The 10,490-nt window shown below is 61.1% G+C and overlaps 2 protein-coding genes across 3 annotated transcripts in view; both read left to right on the forward strand.

Annotated features, from left to right (window-relative positions):
• MTMR14 (myotubularin related protein 14) overlaps positions 1-3,162 on the forward strand; it is a 31,261-nt gene extending 28,099 nt beyond the window's left edge. For both annotated transcript variants that reach the window (XM_030956940.1, XM_030956941.1), the window contains one exon: positions 2,803-3,162. In XM_030956940.1, the coding sequence (XP_030812800.1) occupies positions 2,803-2,980 (178 nt within the window). In that variant the 3' untranslated portion in view covers positions 2,981-3,162. The remainder of the gene's footprint in view (positions 1-2,802) is intronic.
• A 389-nt stretch (positions 3,163-3,551) lies between these two features.
• Positions 3,552-10,346, forward strand: CPNE9 (copine family member 9). The gene is made up of 21 exons (XM_030957093.1): positions 3,552-3,632; positions 5,108-5,148; positions 5,228-5,274; positions 5,479-5,582; positions 5,766-5,805; positions 5,937-5,939; positions 6,401-6,477; positions 6,695-6,758; positions 6,872-6,975; positions 7,056-7,160; positions 7,530-7,571; positions 7,695-7,770; positions 7,841-7,894; positions 8,007-8,068; positions 8,349-8,395; positions 8,476-8,657; positions 8,854-8,981; positions 9,089-9,191; positions 9,268-9,325; positions 9,472-9,545; positions 9,659-10,346. The coding sequence occupies exons 1-21, from the start codon at positions 3,556-3,558 to the stop codon at positions 9,809-9,811; spliced, it is 1,641 nt and encodes a 546-aa protein (XP_030812953.1). The 5' UTR covers positions 3,552-3,555; the 3' UTR covers positions 9,812-10,346.
• The last annotated feature ends 144 nt before the right edge of the window (positions 10,347-10,490 follow it).

A 10,490-nucleotide genomic window follows, 5' to 3' on the forward strand; every position in this document is an offset into this window, starting at 1 on the left:
GGTCAGATCCTTGCTGGAGTAAGAGAAGGACTTTTCTTCTGTAACCCGAATTTTGTCTGGGCTTGTGCAGTATCATTTTCAGGTGCTGTGCCTGGCCGGTACAGAGCCACAGAGACCTTGTGTCCTGCCACATCCTGCCATGTGAAATGGCTGGGAGGCAAATGTTCCTCCCCAAATAGAGATCCACCTCTGGAAGCTTGAAAGACTGGAGATGCGCTTTAATTGCTGTTAGAGGAGAGCCTTGGTTTGTGCCTTCAGGCTGCAAACTCTTCATCAAGAAACTGAAATGGCAGATCAGGGGCTGCTGCTAGCAAGCAATGCTAGAGCTGTGCTGCCAGATGCTCAGTCCCTTACAGAGATCTGAGTACGTGCTTTGGAGGCTGAGGGCAGGCAACATGAAAACCCGTGTGTCCTGTGAGACAGCTGCCTGCCCTAGCTCTGTGTCTCGTGTGGCTGCGTGCTGTGCTGCTGAACAGAGCAGAGCAGCTGCCTTCAAGTTACAGTGAAGCTACAAGATCCATGAATTGACAGATCAAAACATTGCAAGAGATGTTGGACATGGCCTGGCCAGGATTTGTTCTCCTCCTTTCCCAAGGACACACTGAGCTGCTCCTGCAGTATTTTGGAGATGGGCAAGGGAGAAGGGACTGAAGGATGGGCATCTGAATAGTGACTGCTTTACTGTGTCCTGAGCCTGGCTGTGCTTGGTCACTGCTGATCACCAGCAAGTTGTTGCTGCCCTTGCAGTTGGATCTAATGTCAGAATAGGGAATTCAGTAGAGAAACATGAATCAAAGTTGATAGGCCTTAGGCTTTTGCAGTTTGGAAAGTGACTGCTTGGAGCAGTGGATTCAAAAGAAGGAGAACAGTGGTGGTGCTTCTCCTGTGGGTGCTCTGCCCTGTTCAGCTATTCACTAAAGCTCTGGGTTGCTTGAGGGCTGGGGACTGTTCAACTGAAGGTGCCAGGACCAGGCACTGCACTGAAAGGATGAAGAGTTCCCAGGGGTGTCGTGTTGAGCTTAACCCACAGCCTCTACCCTCTCTCTGTTCTGCATCAGCCTTGTTTGCTCAGGACTCCATTGTGGTTTTATCCCAGTTTTTGCAGCCTGACACAGTATGAGTTTTTTTCTTTTAATTCCATTTAAGTTCCCACTTTGCATCTTCACTGGCAGCAGCTCGATGAAGGTATGCTTTTCACAGCCTACTTCTTGTGCTTGTGTGGGGCTTGTCAGGGCTTCCTTCGAGCTGGGGCTTTGACAGCCTCCTCTCATCCTGCACCCCAAGCTGCAGGCGAGCGGGCAGGCTGTAGGAAGTGTAGCGGGGCAGAGTGCCGTGGATTTGGCAGGGAAGCACGACCTGCCTCCGCGGTGAGCGGTTCAGGGTGAAATGCTGCAGCCAGTCTGCAGGGCTTGGTGTGGAGCAGTGGCTGGCTGCTTGACCCTGTGCCTTGGAGTGTCTCGCTCCACGAAACAAACCGAAAAACCCAAATACAAAATCTGCCTTGTAAAGAGGTGCGAGAGCCACGAGACACGGGACCTAACTGCTGCACACCCTCGCTTACCTCTGCGCGTGACATCTGAGATCGCTGTACTCGGGTGCAAGTAAGTCCTGCCTTCACGGAGTTTATTTTAAATGCTAGCAGGTTTGCAAGCTCCATGTCCTAATTAGGTTGCCAAAAAGCATCGCTAATGTGTTTAGATATGTTGTTGCCTTTTTTTGCCCTCTGGCTTCTCTTTATTATCAGACACAGTAAACAGCGGCCTGGTTGGCTGCCTCGGCATCGCTTGCTGTTTATAGGCCTCCCACCATATCCTCTTGCTGCTGTTTCCGGACCGAAGCTGTTGGCTGTGGGTGGTTAACACTTCCATTCAAATGAGCTGTGCCAATTTATAGCCAGCCCAGGCGCTGGAAGATTAAAGAGAATTTTTTATGGGGAAGGTTCGCACTGTGCCCTTGGAGTGACCTTTGAGGAATGTCTTAATCTCTCTGGGAACCACTGGCATGTTGCAGAGGCACCACAGCAAGGATCGTTTGAGGCTGGAGAGCTTGGAACAGCTGCCTCTGGGCCCCAGTCTTGCTTTCCTCTGCTCCCTTGGCTAGTCTTGCCTTCCTTCTGCTGTTTTCCCCCTGTCCCTAACCAGGTGTGTGGAGCAGCAGGAGAGGAGTGCAGGTCCCGTGGGAAGTCGTGCCCTACTCTGCTCCTGTTTGCCGAGAGCAGCCATGCTGGGGAGCAGAAGTAAAGCGCTGCTCAGCTCTCCTCTTCCTGTGGCTGGAGTGTTCCTTTGGGCTTTTGTCACCTTGTCTGCTCCTTCTCATCCTCCCTTCCACCGAGCTGTCTGTACTGGCACAGGCACGCGAGGCTGGAGCTGGTGGAAGTGAGGGATGGTTGCAAATAGGTTGGAAGCGACTGTCCAGGCACAGCACATGTGGACAGGTTTCATCTGTGTGAGGAGGGGAGGGAGCTGGCGTAGGGACTGATGTCAGCAGCCACTTTGCTGAAGCACCACTTTGTTTATGAACTGCAGCCTTATGAACACTATGGTGGTGGGAGAAACAGGGTTCAGTGGGGTGTGTGAAGGAGGAAACCCCGTGGGGAGCAGGAGACTGAGGCTGCAGCTGGCTCCGTGGGTTGGATGAGGAGGCAGTGGCACCAGCTGCCACCAGCTCTGTGGACAGAGCCTTTTTCCCTTGCACTGCCTTAGCCACTGCAGCCCGTTGAGCAGCACAGCCCTGTGTCAGGAGTGAGAGCTGGGCTGTGGAGAGTGATGGCTGCAGTCACTGACCTCCCTTTCTCTCTCCTAGACTGGTGTCAGCGAGTGACCGTGAGTCTCGTCTGGAGGAAGTGCGCTCTGCCTTTCTGGCAAGCTACAGCCGGACCATCGGCCTAAAGGCCGTGCCCCCCAGCCCCTCAGGGGCCATCGGTGGCCTCCTCGAGCAGTTTGTGCGGGGCGTGGGACTGAGAGGCAGCAGCACCCTCTGAACACGGCGTTCCCAGACCACTGCCTGGAAAACTGGGGCTTGCACGTCCCCCAGCAGAGTCCTGGGACCCTCTCCTTGGTGCGGGCACCTGCTGCACCCAGCGCCCGCCGCCAGCCCCCCCTGCCTGGGGCTGGGGGGTGCGGGGTCTTCGGCGAGTCTCTGCAGTAAATGACCCGAGCTGTGCCCTCTTCTGCCTCCTCTCTGGGCTGCGGGCGGGGGCTGCGGGGGCGGCGCGGGGGAGCCGCTCACTATAAATAGCCCGGCCCACTCTTCGCGAGCGTCGGCACCGAAATAACACCGAACCGAACCCGGGAGGAAGCCCCCGGCGGGGCGGGATTGGGGCTGAGCCCCCTGTGCCCCTGACTGGGAATCGCGGGCGGGACGTTCCGGTGGAGCCGAGCCCCAGGAGCCGAACCCCCTGGTGCCCGGGCTGGTGCCACCGCTGCCGGCAGGGAAGGGCCGTCGTGCTCGAGCTGTGCCGAGCCGAGCCGTGCCCGTGCCGTACCCGCCCCCGGGCGCGCCTCCTCGGCGGCGCGGGAGGAGGCGGCGCGGAGCATCGGCGGCGCCCGGGCGGGGATGGCGGCTCCGGGAGCGCTGGAGCCGGCGGCCGGTAGCGTGCCGGGCACCAAGGTGGAGCTTACCGTGTCCTGCCGGTGAGCCGGGAGCCGGGCGAGGGAGCGGGAGGGCGGCGGCTAGTCCGTGGAGACGGGTGGGTGCGAAACGCACCGGGATGCGCTGCGGGGCTGCTCGCTGAGTCCCGCTGTCCGCCGCTCAGCCCCTGGCTCGAGGCGTGAGCTGCGCGTCCTCCTCTCTCCCCGGGTAGCTCTCGGTGCCAGGGCGTATGCCCAGCGCTCCCTCTGCGCTGCTGCTACCCGTCCCGTCCCTTTCCTGGGGTCCCATGGGATTCTGTCACCGGGCACGGCTGCGTGAAGCGACCCGATGCCCTTACCCGCGGCTGGGGCGCGGGACGGCCGCTCGCAGGGCGATGCTTGTGGGAGGGGGGTGATGCTGGCGGGACGCGGGATGCCGGCGCTGGCTGCGAGCTCGGTGCGAGGCAGCGGGACCGGGAACGTGGCAGCGGGATGGGGGCTGGGGGAGAGGGGCTGCTCTGTGCCCCAGCTTCTGGCCAGGGTCCGCCGATCAAGCGGCGGCGGCTGAGCCGGTGTGCTGGCGGCTAAATATAGCCCGTCGGAGGCACCGCTGCTTGCGGCCGGGGGTCCCGCTCGCAGGGACAGGCACAGCGTCCTGCTGGGGGGGAGCGTCCCCGTGCCGTGGGTCCTGTGGCACGGAGTGCCCCGACCAGGGTGGGTACCTCCAGCACATCCCCGAGCTATGCAAACTCCGGGCCGGGCCGGGGGCTGTTGTGCCCTCCCCGCGGCTGAGCCCTGGTCCCCGCTGCCAGCTTCCCTCACAGCAGGCAGAGGGACTGTGGGTCCACGGGCCCGGGCAGCTCCAGGCAGGGTCCGGGGGTCACACCTGGAGACAACCCAGGGCAGCCTTCGGCTTCGCAGCCCGAGGACCCAGCCCAGACCAGGGTAGGGTCTCTCCCCTGCGGGCTGGGGCCAGGGCAGCTGGCTTAGCCCCGCAACCCCCGGCCGTGCCCCAGCCCACCCTGTGCTGCCACCCCGGGGGTGCGGGAAGTATCCCAGCAGAGCCGGTAGCATCCCCCGGCACTTCCCGGTGTCACACCGCGCACAGGACGACGATCAATCGCTCTGCCGGTAGGTGTGTCGGGGGATGCCCACTGGCTGCTCAGCCCCTGCTCCAAGTGTCTCCTTTCTTCTCACTTCTGCACCCTGCCATTAGCCCAGCTCCCGCTGCCGGGGCGCGGCGGGCACTCAGCCGGCGCCGGCGGCACCGGGGAAGGTTTCATCCTGTAAATGGGTTCCCTGTCATGTTCAATCATCATCAGCGCTGGAGACGCTGCTCACCGCTTGCTCTGCTGCCCCACCGAACCTTGCAGAGGGAGACAGCGTGTCTCCTTGGGAGTGCCGATGCTCTTATCTATGGGTGCTAGCACGGCCTTCTGGCATGGTGCTGACCTGTGATCAGGGGGATGGACATGGTGACCCGTTGCTGGGCCAGGTGGATGGCACTCGGATTGGCTCACGCCTGGCTCTTCCCCCAGGAACCTGCTGGACCTGGACACCTTCTCCAAGTCCGACCCAGGTGGGTGGCAGAGCCGGGCAGGGAGCATGGCATGGCACAGACACGGCACGGCAGCCTGGCTCTGCTCCTCTCTCCGCAGTGGTGGTCCTCTTTGTGCAGGTCTCGGGGAGCAGCGAGTGGAAGGAGGTGAGCGTGGCCCCCTCTCCTGGCTAATCCCCGGCTGGGTTAAACGGGCCCATATGGCCACCCGTGTCCACGCTAATGATCCCTCCCCGTCCACGCTAATGATCCGGCCCCGCCAGCAGCGCTAATCCCCCAGCGGGATTAGCGCCGAGGCAGCTGCGATGGGGACGGGTCCTGGGGGGGCCACCCTCACCCCTCTCCCTGCAGTTCGGACGCACCGAGGTGATCGACAACACCCTGAACCCTGACTTTGTCCGCAAGTTCGTCCTCGACTACTACTTCGAGGAGAAGCAAAACCTGCGCTTCGATGTGTGAGTAGGGGGGCCAGGGAAGGGCTTGGCCCCGCTGAGGGTGGAACAAAGCACTGAGGCAGTAATAAATAAGGATAATAAATAAGAATACAGTGTCGAATAGCACGGATGGGTGGGGAAGCAGGGTTGTGTGCTGGAGCATCCCTGCAGGCACCAGCTCAGGGCTCTGCTCTCCCACACCAGCTACAATGTGGACTCCAAGAGCTGCTCCATTTTAAAGCAGGTGAGCACAGCCTGTGCCAGGGGGAACACCCGAGGCTGTGCCTCGTGTGGGTGCTGTCGGGGGGGGGACAAATGCCCCTTGGCAGGCTCTAACCTGCTCTCCATCTCTCCATGCCCCATGGGGACTGGCAGAAGGTAGGTGCCTGCCACACACCTGCCCCTGTTCTGCCCTGAGAACACTGAACCTGGGAGTGCCTGGTGGGGCAGGATGGGGCCAGGACACTCCATAGGGTTGGCTTTTGAGGGGTAAGATGGGTCTAGGGTGGCCCAAGGGGTCCAGGACAGGTCAGGGCATGGAGGGCAGTTTCGGGGGGGGACGACACAGGAGGGGTCCAGGGATGTGGGCTGGCCCTGGGGGTACAGAATGAGTGTAAGGCACATACAGCGGGTACCTGGGGTAGTCCTGGGGATGCACAAGGGTCCTGGGCTGCAAGGTGGCTCTTGGGTCACAGTGTAGCTTCAGGAAATGGGGTAGCCCAGAGTCAAGTTGGTGGCAGGTCCCATGAGTGCATTGGGAGAGAAAGTGGTGGGTGTGGGTGGTAGGGGACTGGGGCAACTGCCCTCCATGGTCTCACAGTGCTTTGTTTGGGGCACAGGACTTCCTGGGGCAGGCATTTGTGGCACTGGGAGAGGTGATTGGGTCCCAGCGGGGACGCCTGGAGAGACCCCTAACGTGAGTCACACCCTGTGGTGAGGTGAGATGGGAGGGTCCCACACTGTGTCTCCACCACCTGCTCCACTGGACCTCTCCCTGCATGTCCTGTGCTGGGGATTCTGATCACACTGCCAAGCACCACCAGCTGTGGGACAGAAGCCCCAACCCTGATCTCTTCTCTTGTCCCTGAACTGTCCTCCTTGTCCCCAAGCTGACTGTATGCCTCTGGTTCCAGGGGTGTCCCAGGGAAGCGGTGTGGGACTATCTTGCTGCTGGCCGAGGAACTGAGCAACTGCCGGGTGAGTACCCGTGTACTGGCTGCAGGGTGGAGAGGGCTGCGTGGTCCCTCAGTAGAGCAGCTGCTGGTGCCAGGGGTGGGGAGGTGGCTGGCAGTGACAGTCCCTGTCCCCAGGACATCGTCACAATGCAGCTGTGCGCCAACAAGCTGGATAAGAAGGACTTCTTTGGAAAATCCGATCCTTTCCTCGTCTTCTATCGTAGCAATGAGGATGGCACGTGAGCACAGGGACCCAGTGGGGCAGACAGGGTGCCAACGTCACCAGATGGCATGGCCCAACCCTGCCCTGTCCCCCCAGCTTTACTATCTGCCATAAGACAGAGGTGGTGAAGAACACACTCAACCCGGTGTGGCAGCCCTTCACCATCCCCGTGCGCGCCCTCTGCAACGGCGACTACGACCGGTACAAGAACGGGGACGGGACAGGGACACGGGCAGCCGTGGGGCCAGAGCAGGCTGTGAGCAGTTCTTGGTGGGGTTGGCCCTGCAGCGGCAGGCAGCTCAGAATTGGGTCCCGACTGGGCTTTTTTCTCTTTTGCAACCCAAATTACATAAAGGCATCCCCCTCCTTTCCAGGGCTCCCACCATGCCCCAGATTTCCTGCTCCCTCCTGGCAGAGCCGCAGGCTGGGCAGGCAGGGCGGCTCTGCTGGAAGTTGGTGGGCAGGGTGCTCACTGTGGATTGTGCTGTGGGCCTGGGCGTCCCCAAATCAGGGGCTGGAGGAGCTGTGCCAGCCTGGCTGATGGCTTACGCTATGTGCCTTCACTTTCAGGACGGTGAAGATAGATGTGTACGACTGGGACCGGGATGGGAGGTGAGGGAAGGGACACCAATGTTGTATTGCACTAAATTCTTACACACCAGGGTGCTGCTGAAGCTTCCCAGGGCACCTCTCAGCCAGGTGCCTGGCTGTACTCACCCTGTGTTCCTCCTGCAGCCACGACTTCATTGGGGAATTTGCCACCAGCTACCGGGAGCTCTCTCGAGCACAGAGTCAGTTCACAGTGTATGAGGTAGGGTGGTGGGGCAGGGTGAGAGCAGGGTGAACTCCATGCTGGGACTGACTCACCCCTGTGCCTGCAGGTGCTGAATCCCAGGAAGAAATGCAAGAAGAAGAAATATGTGAATTCTGGCACTGTGAGTGGGCTGGGGAGTTCCTGGGCCTCCTGCCTTCCAGGGGCTGGTGTGGCTCCACCTGCTGTGTGTGCCAGGTTCAGAGGGCTCCAGATCTGATCCCCAGTGCCCACAGGTGACACTGCTCTCCTTCTCTGTTGAGTCTGAGTTCACCTTCGTTGACTACATACGGGGCGGGTGAGTGGGGGGCCGGGAGTCCCCCGGCTCCTCGAGATCCCCCATGGCTGAGAGTCTCGGGGCAAGGACAGTGGTGACAGTGACAGTTCAGCCTGGGGGTGACAAGGGGGCAGTGGGGCTGGGAAGTAGATGCAGAATGGTGGCATGGGGCTGTGGGGCGCTGGCTGGGAAAGGGGGGCCGAGGCAATGGGTCTGGGCAGGGAAACTCCAGCACTGTGGGGCTGGAAGATGGTGTCCCTGTGCTGTGGGGCCGGCAGCCTCCCTCCCTCTCCCCCTTAAGGACACAGCTGAATTTCACTGTTGCCATTGACTTCACGGCTTCCAATGGTGAGTGCACCTGGTGTCAGGGGGGTCCCCATCACCCTGGGGCTGGCCATGGGTCAGGTGTGATGGGCACTGTGCTGCAGGGTTGCCATCACAGCCCACCTCGCTGCACTACGCGAGCCCCTACCAGCTGAGCGCCTATGCCCTGGCACTGAAGGCAGTGGGGGAAATCATCCAGGACTACGACAGCGACAAGCTCTTCCCTGCCTACGGCTTTGGTGCCAAAGTCCCACCTGATGGCAAGATCTCCCACCAGTTTCCTCTGGTGCGCCTGCCCTGTGGGACAGGGCTGACAGTGAACCCAGATCCCCTGGCTGTGGGGCAGAGCTGGTCTTGGGGGTGCCCACAGCAGCTTGGCGGGGAGGGGAAGCACCCTGGCAACATTCTGCCCCAGCGTCCCACAGCCTGCGGGACACCAGGAGCTGTGGTTCCCCACCAAGTACCCAATCTCTGTCCCCCAGAACAACAATGTGGAGAACCCCAGCTGTGCCGGCATTGAAGGCGTGCTGGAGTCCTACCTCCAAAGCCTGCGCACCGTCCAGCTCTACGGTCCTACCAACTTTGCTCCCATCATCAACCAGGTGGCTGGGTGAGCACTGGGGCACTTTGCCATCCCCAAATGCCATCCGTCCCACAGCAGGGTTGACTGCCCAACACCAGTGGGGTGCTTGAGGGCGCCCATCCCTTTCCCCATAGGATAGCCGCCCAGGTGACCGATGGCTCACAATACCACGTCCTCCTCATCATCACTGACGGTGTCATCTCTGACATGCTGCAGACCAAGGAAGCCATTGTCACCGTGAGTGCACCCTTGTTGCTCTGAGTTCACTTCACATGGACACTATCCTGGCTGACACCCTGCCTCTGCCCCACAGGCTTCCTCCCTGCCCATGTCCATCATCATCGTGGGAGTAGGTCCAGCTGAGTTTGAGGGTGAGCTGGGACTTGGGGGGACACCAGGGAAGAGGGATGGAAACATTGTCCCTTCCTCTGGGATGCCAAAGACATCCAAATGGCTGGTGTTTCCATCCCCGGTGTTCATCCCACCGAGGCTTGGTGACACCAGCTGTCACCCCCAGCCATGGAGGAGCTGGACGGTGATGAGGTACGGTTGTCTTCCCGGGGACGTTATGCTGAGAGAGACATTGTACAGGTAAGTCTGGCATTGAATCCAGACCTGTTGTGGGTGAGAGATGCTCAGTCCCCCTTGCTGAACCCCACAGCAATAGAGTTTCCAACCTGACTGCAAACTTTTTGCCCTCAAAGTTTGTGCCGTTTCGGGATTATGTGGATGACTCAGGCAACCAGGTGCTGAGCATGGCCCGCCTGGCCAAGGACGTGCTGGCTGAGATCCCTGAGCAGCTGCTCTCTTACATGAAGACCCGTGACATCAAGCCTCGCCGGGCAGATCCTGAGTAGCTCTTCCACGAGCCTTGGGACTGACTGGTGGGGCAAGGATATGTCACCTTTTTCTGCGGGTGGCCATGGAGATGTGGCCCCTTTAGGGAGATAATCAGCTGCTATGGTTGGTCAAAACAGGGCTGGGACTCGCTTCTGGCAGTGAGACCACAGGGCTGGACATCCTCGGCTGCCCCTTCCTCCTGCCCGATGTCCAGCAGCAAGGCAGGACTGTCCCTGGACCGTGGCAGTGCGGGCAGGACCAGCGCCGGCGGGAACGCGGTGTGTGCCACGGTGTGCGTGTCCCTGAGAGCAGCCTGGCCTCCGCCCCAGAGAAGGCTGACCCTGAGTGCCTGCCGGGGGTCTCAGCCCGCTGCTCTTTGGGGCAGCGGCCTCGCCCTGCTCCTGCCTGCACCCCATTCCTGCCTGCACCCCGCTCCTGCCTGTGCCCGCTCCTCCGGCTCTGCTAACCCGGCCTGCCTCACGCCCTGCCGCACGGCCGGGGCTCCCGCCGCCGGGGGTGCCGGGGCGGAGGGTAGGCGGGCCTCTACTGCGTTACCGACTGTAAATAAACTGCTCAACCGGGTCTGCTGCCGTGCTGGGCCAGGGGGAGCGGGGAGAGCAAGGGGGGCGGGAGGACCGCTGGGGCGGGGGTGGCCGGGGAGCCGAAGGTACCGAGGGGCGTGTAGCCGGGCCGGGG

Source organism: Camarhynchus parvulus, chromosome 12, assembly GCF_901933205.1.
Source record: "Camarhynchus parvulus chromosome 12, STF_HiC, whole genome shotgun sequence".
NCBI lineage: Eukaryota > Metazoa > Chordata > Aves > Passeriformes > Thraupidae > Camarhynchus > Camarhynchus parvulus.

Bases quoted from the DNA above. Each gene is read 5' to 3' on its own strand.
- CPNE9 (XM_030957093.1), top strand. From the start codon at position 3,556: ATGGCGGCTCCGGGAGCGCTGGAGCCGGCGGCCGGTAGCGTGCCGGGC. The intron at 5,583-5,765 runs GTGAGTAGGGGG...CTCCCACACCAG, and splicing joins CAAAACCTGCGCTTCGATGT to CTACAATGTGGACTCCAAGA. The intron at 7,771-7,840 runs GTAGGGTGGTGG...CTGTGCCTGCAG, and splicing joins GTCAGTTCACAGTGTATGAG to GTGCTGAATCCCAGGAAGAA.